Genomic DNA, 14,149 nt, shown 5'->3' with positions numbered 1-14,149 from the left:
TCGATTTTAAAACATCAAGTGTAATATCATTCTGATAAAAGATGATTAGGATAAATTAAATTTGTAAATTATTTTGTTCATTTGTTTCTGCTGTTTGTATTGGTGCCTGAAAAATGTTCCATGATATTATTAATCACCCAGGTAGTGAAACAGAGACATCATAAATTGCCTATTCTCTGTCTTCTCTCTTATCTCCTGTCCCCTTCCCTTACATCTCTCCTTCCCCATGACTTCCTCCCTCAGCTCCCAGCACTTGGGCATCAGGGTCAGTCTCTCAGAAGAAATACACATTACTTTCTGTTCTAATTGTTCTTCTAGAGTCTTGATTTATTTTCTTCCTATTTCTCATTCTACTACTGCCCCAAACTTATCTGCAATGTATGATGTTCAAACTAATAAAAGGTGGTGACTTGATTGGGTTGATTAGAAACCATCTAACATGGGGTACACCTGGTGGGCAGAGTTCTTGATCTTCCTCATAAGCCAGTGGTATAAACAACTGTTACACAAACTGTGGTCTGGTATCACCTGGAAGCTTGTTAGAAATGCAGACTCTCAGGCCCCACCCCAGAACTACTGAGTCAAATTTTGCATTTTAATAATATCCTCATATACACGGTAATGTTTGAGAGGCCCACACTCAAAACTTCCTAAACTTTTCTCACCACCCACCTTCTCAATTGCCTCTGATCTAATTGTCTCTTGTTTGATCGTCATGACAGAGCCCCAGGTGACACATATGTACTTTAAGGTTTGGGAAACACTGATTTAGTTCTCCTTACCCAGTTGTCTTGGTGAGGCTGTAGACCCACGTGACACAGGGCACGCCGATATCCGTATAATAAATTATCTGAAGCTACCTTTTTCAGGTGACAGTATAACCTGCAGGCATTGGACGCTTTGTAGTCATTCAGTTGAGACAGTTCAAAACTGAGCCCCAGACTAATAGTGTAAAGCAAGAATACCATGGACAGCGCTCCAGCACTCACTGTTCTTGGTGTGAGACCCTTCTAGGTCAAAACCTTGTCCAACCTGGTGGCCCAGGACGACTTTGAATGTGGCCCAACACAAATTTGTAAACTTTCTTAAAACATTATGAATTTTTTGCGATTTTTTTTAAAGCTCATCAGCCGTCCTTAGTGTATTTTAGGTGTGGCCCAAGACAGTTCTTCTAATGTGGCCCAGGGAAGCCAAAAGATTGGACACCCCTGATGGAGGTGGTGGAGCGCCCACAGGGCCGCTGGTGTAAGACATGCTTGGATCCATCATCAACTCACTCTGGGAATTGAACTTGTTAATTGTCCCCTCTGGGCCTTAGTTTCTTTCAGTTGTAAAATTGAAATGACAATACTTATCTAACATAGCTTGTTACTGGAAAAAAAATCACTATACAACACAAACAGGTGTTCAATCAATATTAGTTCCTTCTTTTTTCTTGTCTTATAATACCTCAATTAAAGTTAGTTAACAAAAAGTCCTTGAAAAAGAAAAATAAATTGCCTCTAGTTTGGAGCTAATGTCCATGCGTACGGCACCAAAGCTGTCAAAATTAGTGGTGGTGGTGGTAGAAGGGGTGAAGTAGAGATGCCTAGCCTAGTGCCCAGAGTCTTCAAATTTTCTCACTAACTATAGGAGCCTCAGGAGGAGAGCTGGGGTGCAGACATGCTCAGCTCCTGCACCTTCAGCCTCAGTAGGGAGGCCCTGCATAGCTACTGTGGCTTCAGCCTGTGACCTGGCTCTACACTAGGGATTCTGAGGAGCCATTCTTTGAAGAATCAGCCTCCTTAGCAACTCTTGTTAACCAAGCTGTGTTTGGTTCCTTTCTACCGAGTTTATCCCACCACCACCACTCCTCTGGGGCTGAGTCCCTTGCCCCTGAGCCTGAGTCTCCCATCTTTCTACAGCTGGCTTGCACCCCTTTGTGGAGCAGCTTTTCCCTCTGAAACTCAGTCTGTCTTTGGATGAAGAGTTGGCTGAGGATTGCATCAGTTGGTGCCTTTACAGCTAGAGCTGCTTTCCTTGCTCCCCAAAGGTTTGTTCTGAGGTTCTTCTTCTTTATTTGAGATGGAGTCTCACTCTGTCATCCAGGCTAGAGTGCAGTGGTGTGATCTCAGCTCACTGCGACCTCTGCCTCCCAGGTTCAAGTGATTCTCCTGCCTCAGACTCCCAGGTAGCTGGGGTTACAGGTGCTCGACACCATGCCTGGCTAATTTTTGTATTTTTTTTTTTAGTAGAGACACGGTTTCACCATGTTGGCCAGGCTGGTCTCAAACTCTTGACCTCAAGTGATCTGTCCACCTCCCAAAGTGCTGGGATTACAGGCATGAGCCACCCCACCATGCCCGGCCTGTTCTGACATTCTGATACCAAATATTTGTCCAACTCAGATTTGTTGTCTCCTCAGTCTACTCTTCCTCTTTTCATCTTATACAGCCCTAGCAATAATCATCTTTTCTCTTCTATGCCATGGATCTAAAAGTTAAAATTTAAGATGCATCAGATTAAGATGACATTTTAGTTTCTCTTGTGGGATTTTATTTTATTTTTATTTTTATTGAGACGGTGTCTCGCTCTCGTTACCCAGGCTGGGGTGCAATGGCACAATCTCTCCTCACTGAGACCTCCGCCTCCTGGGTTCAAGCAATTCTCCTGCCTTAGCCTTCCGAGTAGCTGGAATTACAGGCGCTCGTCACCACGCCCGGCTAATTTTTTGTATTTTCAGTAGAGACGGGGTTTCGCCATGTTGGCCAGGCTGATCTCGAACTCGTGACCTTAGGTGATCCACCCACCTTGGCCTCCCAAAGTGTTGGGATTACATGCGTGAGCCACCTGTGCCCAGCCCACATCTGCTTCTTAAAGATGTTCACTGCAGTGTCTCTAAAAATGTAAACCATATTTGAACCAGAGACCAGATGATGCTCAACAGTTGTCCGACACTACCAGGAAGCAGCAGTGGGCCCCTGGCCTGCATGAGTGGGTGGGGCAGGTCACTATGAGTGAGAGTGAATTGTAGTCAGTGGCTTTCTGGGATAAAAATACTACACTTCCTCTGGGTTCTAACTTGTTTTGGGCATAAGGTTTGTCAGGATTGACTCTCCCTTTTGCCTTCCATATTCTTCCACTTAAGGTAATTTATGCCCATCCCCATGCCTAGACCTAGATATGCAAATAATGTGATCCCAAGTATCAAACTTATATTCTTTAAATATTGGCTCAGTGTTCACTGAGAGCAAAGACTGAGTGCTCTGTGGGAAGGGCACAGAAGGAGCATGGAGAATCCCTGGTGCCAGCCCTCCTTGTTCCCTCTTCCAGAGCACTGCAGCTTTGGTCCCAAACTTAACTACTCTGCTTCTTGCCGACAAGGCCAGGCAGCCTTCTGGCCTCTCTCCTTGAAAGACCGGCTGGTGACCACCTCAGTCACCCCAGGAGGCCGTTGGGTTTCACTCCTTGCAACCTACTTATGGGAGCTTCACTTACAACCACACACATTACTTCTTCCTGGGAGGTCACATTTTCCCAGGAGTGTTTGGGGCGTCTCACATGCTGGTGCCTAGGCATCAGCTGACTAGCCCCTCCCCCCGTCTCGTTGAGGCGACACGTCCATATTTATTATTTATTAACAATACGACCACACTCCTTGCCTGTTCTAAGGGGCGGGTGTGTCAGGAGAGGAAAAAAAGGGGGAGTCCTTTTGCGCCTCAATCTCTGCTCCACAGGCAAGAGCCTGGAGGTTTCTTTTACCCATCCTTCCACCTTGAGAGTGATGAACCTCCACGGCCCGAATCCTTTTTCAGTTCTTCCAAACAATTTAAAACTATCCATGCTCTTGTTAAAATCTGTGCATATATTACAAGCTTCTATTCTTTGTACTTATGAACTTTAATAAATGAAGTTAAAGGAAAAAAATACACTGAACACACACACAGTTGTTAGACAGATTTTCTAAAACAAAAGAGGGACCCCCGTCCCCCAACCGAAACCCTGTATCAGCGAGTTCCCTGATAGTGACTTCAAAGAGAAAAGACTTGAACTGGGTTTGTCAGAGAAATCTCTCTAGGTAGAGTATTTTGTTATTTGTCAAACCAGACATCTCGTCTCTGCGAACACCTGGTCAAGCCCGAGGTAATTGTGTAATGTAATAAGAGTGTTTTTATACATTATGCAAATACGCAGCGCTTTCCTGATGGCCAGAACAATCTGATTCCCGACTTTAATCCTGGCCCACGCTCCCAGCCCCCGCCTGGTGGCGTCTCCTGCCCGCAGCTCCGCGCCGCCCCAGGTGAGTCCTGCGCGTTCCCTGCTCTGGGGCCCGCGGGAGGGGCTGGAGCGCAGGCGGAGGGCGGGCCGGGGTAGGGGAGGACCGGGATCCGGGCCCCGACTGCAGCTTCCTCGCGGTGGGGCCGCATTTCCAGGCACCTCCGCCGCCCTTGCCCGCGCGCGGCGAGCGGTTTTTGGGCGTGCCGCCTGGAGGCGCGGAGCCTGCCCGGCGCGCCTCAGCCCTGCAGATCCGGCCCCGGCGGAGGCGGCCGGACCGCGGAGATGCGGGGCGGGGGCAGGGCGCGGGGTAGGTGACTTTATCCCGCCTCTGTTTCCCTGCCCCGGGGAGCAATGACATCACGCGGCCTTCTCCAGGCGCCGACACAAAGAGCGGGGCGGAGAGGCCGCTGCGGGGGGAGCCGGCGGCCGCTGCTGCCGCCCAGGGCTCTGGGGCCCCGCCGGCCAGGCCCGCCGTCCGCGGCCAGTGCCCTTCCTCCTCCTCCTCCTCCTCTGCCGCCGCCTCCTCAGTCGCCGCCGCCCGCGCCGCCCGCGCCCTCCGCGCGCCTCTGAGCCCGCGCCGGGCCGCGCCGGCCCCTTCCCATGCGGGCGGCGCGGGCCCTGGGAGGGGCGCCCGGAGCCAGCCGCGCAGCATGCACTGGGGGGTTGGCTTTGCTTCGTCCAGGCCGTGCGTGGTGGATCTGAGCTGGAACCAGAGCATCTCCTTCTTCGGCTGGTGGGCCGGGTCCGAGGAGCCCTTCTCCTTTTATGGGGACATCATCGCTTTCCCTTTGCAGGATTACGGTGGGATCATGGCAGGGCTGGGCTCCGATCCCTGGTGGAAGAAAACCCTTTACTTGACCGGGGGAGCTTTGCTGGCCGCAGCTGCGTATCTGCTCCACGAACTCCTGGTCATTAGGTGAGCCGGAGAGAGGGCCCCGCACAGGGGCGCAGAGAGGGGCACCTGGCTAGGGCAGGGCTGGCGCGAGAGGGGCCCGTGCCAGCCCCTCGGTCACGCTGCCCAGATGCCCAAGCGTCCTGCAATTACCTTTCCCTAAAGGCATTTGTGGTCACCTGGCCGTGAGGGGCAGTTTGGAGTTGAAAGGAGAATTAAACCGGTGCTGGGAGGGAAAAACATTTGTCTCCCAAAATGCTCTGGGTCACTTGTCGTTATCTATTAAGAAATGGCCTTAGGAGGATCTAAGTGCAGTGTGTTTGCAACAATAGAATTGGGCCCTGCAGAAATAGGTTACACTTTTATGAAATGCCTTGTTTATAAGTAATAATGCTGGAATATTAACTGCTAACCTTATCTTTTACCTAAAGGTTAGTTCTTCACCATCCTTCCCTAAATGTCAACATCAAAAGACTGAAAAATTGCAAAAGCTCCAGAAATCTGCGGGTCCCTGTTAAAGATGCATGACCAAGTGTAGTGGTGGGCAGCTCTGATGCAGCCTTAACCTGGTTCTCTGCTTATCTGGTATTGAACGCCAAGCACCACCTTCAGGCTTAGATGTCATTGTTGTGTGAGCAGTAGGACAGGCTAGCACATGGGTGTGTTGGGCACAACACGGAGTCGCCCAGTGCCGTAAACAGTTGCATCCGCTGCCGCAGAATGTTTACAAGATTGAGTTGGAAATACCAGAAAATGGAGGCCCCTGCTGTTGGTACATCCAGCCGGCACGAGATTTTTGTTTGGGTAGAGTAATACCACAGGGCACTGAGACAGTCGTTTGGCTAATTGATACATCAATTAATGGTTAAAATTTCCATGCATTTGAGCCTTCCGTCACTGGAAGATTACCAGAAGCCCAGTTTTCAATAGCTCAGAATGTCTCTTTGCCAGTATTTTCTAAAGTGAGAGAAATGTGTCCACACTGCCTTATTCCAGTGGAGGAATCCTACACAATAGGTTATAAACAAAGACAGTGATAGGTGACCTTTACTAGCCTGCAGGGATCCCAGGAGATTATTGTGATAGCCTAATGTAGGCATTTGGCCTAACGTACATATTTTGAATAGTTCCCATCTCTGAAAGGGTGGGAAATCATTTAGGTTTGGAGAAATGTATTGGTTTTCATATTATTTAGCCATATTTGAGGAAGTTTATTTTAAGCTTGTTGCACATTTAATTCTCTCACTTAACACATTGCCTTGAATCTAGCTGAACCAAACAAAAAAATTTAAAGAGAATTATCTCTCTAGATTATTTATTAATTGTGCTAGTTTTAGAACTGTATTTCAAGTTAGATTTCAAGCTACCTAAAGAACTAAAACATTTGGGCAGTAATTTAAATGGTAACCCAGTTGTTTCTCAGTTGTATTCTAGTCTAAAGCCTTTGAGGAGATCCCAAACCATGAGGCTTCTCAGCAGTGGAGGGAGTGAAGGCTTCACAGGACCAAGTTTAAAACAAAGCTTAAATGACCTTGCAGAAACAGTGTGGAGCTCAGCTGCCACTCCGGAGTAGGCCATGCCCTGGCAGGTGTGGTCACTGGAGACTGGAGAGCTCTCTGCCCACAGATAGCTACTAACTCATTTAGGGGACTATATACCTCAGCACTGGATGCTTATTTGGACTAAGGAGTTTAATCCTAGGTTGATTCACTTTTTCTTCCTTTTTTTTTTTTTCTTTTGAGACTGAATCTCGCTTTGTCGCCCATGTTGGAGTGTAGTGGCTCGATCTCAGCTCATTGCAGCCTCCACCTCCCTGGTTCAAATGATTCTCCTGGCTCAGCCTCCGGAGTAGCTGGGATTACAGGCGTGCACCACCGCGTCTGGATAATTTTTGTATTTTTAGTAGAGATAGGGTTTCACTGTGTTGGCCAGGCTGCTCTTGAACTCCTGGGATCAAGCGATCCTCTGGCCTCAGTCTGCTGAGTTGCTGGGATTACAGGCATGAACCATTGCACTTGGCTAATTTTTTTTTTAACTTTTTTGTGGAGATGGGGTCTCACTATGTTGCCCAGGCTTGTCTCAAACTCCTGGCCTCAAGAAATCCTCCCTCCTTGGCCTCCCAAAGTGTTGGGTTTATAGGTGTGAGCCACCATACTTGGCCAGTTTTGTTTCTGGACAAATGTTTGAGTTGAATTAGAAAGCTCTGAAGTAATGCAAACAATAAAAAAGGGCTATTTCTGAATACTGAGTAGGATGGGCTTTGCATGTGTGACTGCATTTATTCCTCACAACTGTTGTTTGTTCATTTCATAGATAAGGAAATTGCAGCTCAGGGAGGTTAAGCAGCTTGCCCAAGATCACACAGTAAGAGTAGTAGGATCTAGATTCAAATCAGAGCCTGCAGTTTTTAACCACTGCCTCTTAGAAAGTACCTACTTTGGCCGGGCGCGCGGCAGCTTACGCCTGTAATCCCAGCACTTTGGGAGGCTGACGCGGGCGGATCACGAGGTCAAGAGATCGAGACCATCCTGGCCAACATTGTGAAACCCCGTCTCTACTAAAAAACAAAACAAAAAAACACAAAAATTAGCCTGGCGTGGTGGCACATGCCTGTAGTCCTATAGCTACTCGGGGAGCTGAGGCAGGAGAATCGCTTGAACCCGGGAGGCGGAGGTTGCAGTGAGCCGAGATGGTGCCACTGCACTCCAGCCTGGCGACAGAGCGAGACTCCGTCTCAAAAAAAGTACCTACTTTGAAATCCGTTTTGTTGGAGGAAGAGGAAGGAAGAGAAATGTGGAGAACTGAAGCATTGCTCAGGGAAGACAGACCTGTATCAGGTGCCTTTCTTGCAGCGTCTAGGGGAAGAGGAGTGGAGGGGCAAAGGGAAAAAAACCAGGCAGGAAGGTCAAAGACCAAGGCTTTAGAGGTTACATGATAACTACCTCCACTTAAGGTGAAATCTAGGTTTCAATAGTCTTTATAATTTAGGCAGAAAACAAAACAAAATCTGAAATATGTAAGATAGAAAATACACCTTAAAATGACTACCCTGAGTTTCTGGCTATTGCAAACTCTTCCCCAGCCTACTTGGATTTTCTGCTGCATAGACATAACCTTAATCTATGACTGTGTCTCTAGAGTGGAAGAGTAAAGTTGACAGGTGAGAATTACTTAGGAAGTTTAATTAATGAATATAACCGAAGTAGGTTTTTGGGGTTTTATCCATGTTTTTTAGCACCATATTTTAAAATAAATATTGTTCCAGCACACTACTTTGTTTTCCCTGAGTGGAGATAGCTTGGCAGCTATCTTAAATTCAATCAGGCTTTGGAAATTTTTGTTTGTAAATTGAATGACTAAATACTAACTACATTACCAGTGCTTATTTGCACTTTTGACACACGGGCTCAGCCTCTTCTAGAGCATTTAGTTGGCGAATCAACATCTGATCTCTGCAAACTAACAAATCATCAGCTGTATACAGAGGCGTGTTCATCTGTGGTATCGTTAGCCCCGGGAATAGTAGTAAACTAGCTAGTTAATGCTCTATGGCTGTCCTCTTATATAAACCTTATGGTAAGATCACTTTATAAAATATAGCCGTACAGGGAACAACCTACCCAAACCTCTGATCCTAAATTAGAGAGGAGTTTCTGACATGTTGGAGGGAGGGCTCTGGTGCCAGACTGTCTGCGTTCAAATTCAGACTCTGTCTGTAACCAACCACATAACCTTGGATATGACAGTAAGCTCTTGATGACTCAGTTTTCTCATCTGTAAAATGGTAATAGTAGTAGTAGCTTTTCTCATAGAGTTGATTAAATTAGATAACACGTGACATGCTTAGAACAGAGTTTGTCAAGGTGAAAATTCAATAAAACTTGGCCATCATTAGCTGTGATTTTTATCAGAAAGTTTCAGGCTTCAGTGGTCTAAGTCAAACTGGCAGTTTTAATATGATTAACTGAGGAATTGCCCATTTTGGTGACCTTGAAGTGCTTAAGAGCATGGAAACGAGTTATTTCAGAGTCAATCTTAAATTGATGTTCCTTAGGCAAGTTATTTAACGTCTTTGAGCTTCAATTTTCTTATCTACTATAAAATAGTATAATATGATATCCCAAATTTAAACTATAACAATACCCATTCTAAAGTGTCATTGTCAGAATTAAATAAGTTAACATATATAATATATATAAAGTCATTAGCATATACTTGGTAGATAATTAGCCTCCATTCTTACCATGACATGGCCCAAATTAACAATTAGAATTAGATCGTTCTGGCTGATGGAGCAGGGATTTTTTGTTTGTCTCCTCTCCTGTCAGTTCTGAAATTTGTGCCTGTTAATTTACATGAAAATACCACTTTGTGATGGGAATTATTTGACTGGACAAAATGAGTTAATTGTCAGATCTATAGTTTGTGCTGTCTTGGAACATTGTCTAAATGAGTTCTTGATTTTAATACCTGACTTCCCGAACATTCCATCTAAATGAAAACATTTCTTTTATAGTGAATATTGCCAGAAAGCAGCAAATATTTTTTTTTTTGACTTGACATATTTTCAAAATGAGTCATTCTGTACTGTGAAGTTGAGTGGGCCCTTGGGTGGTAAACTTTTCAAGAGAGTTTGTTTTACTAAATGGGGATCTGCAGGAAGTGGGCATCCATGTGATGAAGATACAAAGAGCTTGTTCTTGCTTGGGTAGAAAGAAGGGGGTGTGGTGTTGTACTGGGAACAATGCGAGGGAACCAGAGGCTCAGGGAGGGCCAAGGGGAAGGAAGAGTGAAGTTTATCTGACTAGAAATCAGCTGGGTCAAATGAAGATGGAAATTGCAAAAGGGTCCCGAGGAGTGGGGTATGAGTGGGGCTGTGTGGAATGATGAGCTTGCAGGGATGAGACCATATCTCTTTGGATGGGGATAAATTCCACTATTACTTAATGCTTGATAGTTTACTAAATAGTTACAGTATTACCTTATGTAATCCTCATGATAGACCATACAGAATTGGTACTGTCCTCACTCTTCAGGTGAAGATGGTGGAGAGATCTAGGCTAACGTGGCCAGTAGGAAGCAGGGCTTGGATTTGACACCAGTTGTCCAGACTTGGAATCCAGCATTCATTCCATTATGTAGTGGTTATTGAAAAGCTGTATGCAGGGAAGTCCTTCTCACCCAAAAGAGTAGCCAAAGGAAAAGATGGATGTGTGGCTGAGACAGAAGAAAGGGGAAAAGCAGGGGTACTGAAATACATGCTGTGTGGTAAAAGTGGGGATACTGGGAAGGCAGAAAATAAGGAAGACAGAGCTAGAGAGAGAGCATCCAGAAGGCAGGTTCCATGGCATTACAGGTGAAAGAAGGGTTAGGTGAGGGCATGGGCAGTTGGGAAGAGGGACCAGAATTTCAGTCTCAGATTCCCTACAGACTTGGGTCATAGCAGAGCAAATCTGCACTGTTATTCCTGGGTCTTATGGATGAATAGACTGTTTCATGGTATAGTCTAATGGCCAAAAACATGGGCTCTGACTTCTTGGTTGAGTGCCCATTCTGCCATAACTAGCAATGTGACTTTGGGCAAGTTAATCCTCTGTGCCTTAATTTCCTCATCTATAAAACGTGGATAACAGTAGTACCTACTTCATAAGGTTATTATGAAGATTAAAGGAGATAAGACCCGTGAGACCCTCAGAACAATGTGTGACACGCAGCAAGCACAGAATATCATTTTTATCCATCCAGCTTGTCCCTGGCAGGTAAATACAGCCGGCTGGAGAATAGGTGGACCAGTACCAGAAAATGTTCTTGCTGCCTGGAGGCCATAGGTAACAGAAGGAGGTTGTTATGTAGTTACTTTGCTGAGCCAGTGGGGTCATGGTAATATCATGGGAGTTTGTAAGGTTCTCTTGAGTTTTGACTAAGCTTCCGTGAGTGCTGGGTGAGGTAAGCCCCTTCAACAAACTGGGTGCTGGGTGATGTAAGGCCCTGTGACAAACAGATCTGCTTGTTCATTGAGGAGCTACAACCCTGCAGGGTCCTCTCAAGAAGTAAGGGAACCGAATGTGGATAACATGTGGATTGTACTTTATTTCTGTTTTGGTTTTGACAGGAAACAGCAAGAGATTGACTCTAAAGATGCTATTATTTTGCATCAGTTTGCAAGACCTAACAATGGTGTTCCCAGTTTATCTCCTTTCTGTTTAAAGATGGAAACTTATTTAAGGATGGCTGACTTACCGTATCAGGTACTTGTGTGCAAATATGTTTTCTTTTTATGACATCAGTATCAGGGGATGAGTATTTAACTAAAGGGGGGAATATTTCATCTCACACAGTGGATGCCAGAGGGGATGGGAGCTGAAACTAGCAGTGCCTAATCCTTAGTAAGAGGGAAATAAAATACTTGATTCCAGGGTCTGTTGATAATGATGGATCAAAAAGGTCTAAACTTTTGAGAGAGTCAGCGCCATGATATTTTTCTTTAACAGAGTATTCTTTGGGCTGGGCACGGTGGCTCACGCCTTTAATCCCAGCACTTTGGGAGGCCAAGGCAGGCGGATCACTTGAGGTCAGGAGTCCGAGACCAGCCTGGCCAACATGGTGAAACCCTGTCTCTACTAAAAATACACAAATTGGCTGGGCTAGTGGCAGACGCCTGTAATCCCAGCTACCTGGGAGGCTGAGGCAGGAGAATCACTTGAACCGGGGAAGCAGAGGTTACAGTGAGCCGAGATTGCACCACTGTACTCCAGTCTGGGTGACAGAGCAAGACTCCATCTCAAAAAAAAAAAAAAAAAAAGTATGCTTTGGTTAATAGTTTGGACAGGCCTACTGAGCCTTGACAAAGATGGGTGTGCCACTGCCTGATGTGGTTTTTTACTTTAGGTTTTAGTTTATTGACAGCATCGTATTTTGTCCCTCATGAATCTTGGGGGCAGAAGGCCCAGTAGGCCACGAGGTAGATATTTGTGTATGTGGTGAGAGCTTTTCCACAGCACTCCATGTTCTGTTTGTGTGACTTTCAGGGAAACACTTGTTCATTTTAGCAGTAAATAAGGAAGAGGAATGTACTTAAAGGTATATATTTCTCTCTGAGTAATGCTTGAGCTGTGTCTCACAAAGTCAACACGCTGTGTTTTCATAGTCATTCAATTCTATGTATTTTTTTTTAAAAGTTCACTTATGTTTTTATTTTTAACCAAGTTCTAGCCATATGGAACTATTTTAAGCTTTGATTTTTGTTATCATTTTTAATTTTATGGTCAGAGAAGATAGTCTCTGTGATATTGATTCCTTGGAATTCACTGAAGCTTTAGCCTGGTTTGTAGTTACTTTTTTAAAATGTTGAAAATAATTACATATTCTCTGTTTGGATGTAGAGAGCTCTCTATAGATCTACTTGCTTAAACACGTTTAGTGTATTATTTAGACCTTCTTTATTTCTGCTTATTTTTTTGTCTGAAAGGAGCATGTTAAAATATTCAAGTGTATCTGTTGATTTGTCTCTTTCCTGTCATTCTGTCAGTTCTTGCTTTATGTTAGAGTATTTATATATTTTAGGTTACATTGTTAGGTACATATAAAAGTTCACATCTTTTACTCTTGTTTAGTTTTCTAGTATGTATCCTCCATTGATGTCTCGTACTATTTTTTAAAAAACTTGAATTCTGTGTTATCAGATATTGAGATAGATTCTCCAGCCTTCTTTTGGTTCATATTTGCTTAGGATATCTTTCTTCATTCTCTCTCTCTTTTTCTCGCCCTCTTTCTTTTTGTATTTATTTCTCTCTCATATCTAATTGGAGAGTCTTTTAATTGGCAACTTTAATCCATTTATACGTATTGAAATGATTGTTTTATTAGAACTTATTTCTAATATCTTATTTAATATTTTTCTCCTTACTATACTTCATTTTAAATTTCTTCTCATTTCCTGCTTTCTAATAGATATTTTTTCTCATTTAAAACAAATTATATTTTTGTTGTTATTGTAGTTACTCTTAAGACCCAAATTTGTGTTTATGCTTATTAATTTGTTAAATGTATTAAAGTCTGTATTTATTCTGTTATAATACAAACACATTAGCAGTTTACGTGTACCTCGGGTCTCTCCCTTTCTTCCCAGCCCTCATCCCAATTGTGTTGCTGTTGTCTAAGATTTTAATTCTGGAATTTTTTGGCCGGGCACGGTAGCTCACGCTTGTAATCCTAGCACTTTGAGAGGCCGAGGAGGGTGGATCACTTGAGGCCAGGAGTTCAAGACCAGCCTGGCCAACATGGCGAAACCCTATCTCTATTAAAAATACGAAAATTAGCCAGGCGTGGTGGTGTGTACCTGTAATCCCAGCTACTTGGGAGGCTGAGGCAGGAGAATTGCTTGGACCCGGGAGGCAGAGGTTGCAGTGAGCCAAGATTGCACCATTGCACTCCAGCCTGGGTGACAGAACCAGACTCCATAAAAAAAAAAAAGGAATTTTAGCAATTCTTATCCTTTCTTTTTTATCCTTTTTAGGCAACAAACTTTAGTATGTTATTTGACTAGCCTTATTTCCCATATATCTTATTATAAAGGATTTATCTTTTTATTTGAGAACTTCCCTGATGAATATCTTTAGAGTGAGTCTTTATGTGGCAAACCTTCAGTGGCTTTGCATGCCTGAGAATATAGTTATTATACTCTCACATTTGATAAATTTATGTTCAAAGTTCTTTTCCTTCTATGTTTTAAAAATATTAGGCCAGGCCGGTGGCTCATGCCTGTAATCCCAGCACTTTGGGAGGCTGAGGCTGGTGGATCGTCTGAGGTCAGGAGTTCAAGACCAGCCTGGCCAACATGGTGAAACCCCATCTGTATTAAAAATACAAAAATTAGCTGGGCGGTAGTGGCGTGTGCCTGTAATCCCAGCTACTCGGGAGGCTGAGGCAGGAGAATCGCTTGAAGTGGGGAGGTGGAGGTTGTGGTGAGCCGAGATCACGCCACTGCACTCTAGTCTGGGA

At 44.6% G+C, this 14,149-nt stretch overlaps 1 protein-coding gene across 2 annotated transcripts in view; it reads left to right on the top strand.

The window, feature by feature from the left end:
• Positions 1-4,326: 4,326 nt before the first annotated feature.
• The window catches only part of FAXC (failed axon connections homolog, metaxin like GST domain containing), a 77,292-nt gene continuing 67,469 nt past the window's right edge, over positions 4,327-14,149 (top strand). Inside the window, exons 1-3 of one of the 2 annotated variants that reach the window (XM_034962569.4) lie at positions 4,327-4,564; positions 5,052-5,173; positions 11,262-11,397. In XM_034962569.4, coding sequence (XP_034818460.1) covers positions 5,067-5,173; positions 11,262-11,397 — 243 coding nt within the window. In that variant the 5' untranslated portion in view covers positions 4,327-4,564; positions 5,052-5,066. Of the gene's footprint in view, positions 4,565-4,787; positions 5,174-11,261; positions 11,398-14,149 lie in introns of those variants that run through there. The other variant, XM_003824363.6, reaches the window with a different exon arrangement.

The sequence above is a fragment of the Pan paniscus genome, chromosome 5 (genome assembly GCF_029289425.2).
Source record: "Pan paniscus chromosome 5, NHGRI_mPanPan1-v2.0_pri, whole genome shotgun sequence".
Lineage (NCBI taxonomy): Eukaryota > Metazoa > Chordata > Mammalia > Primates > Hominidae > Pan > Pan paniscus.
This window is presented reverse-complemented; position numbering and strand designations above follow the sequence as displayed.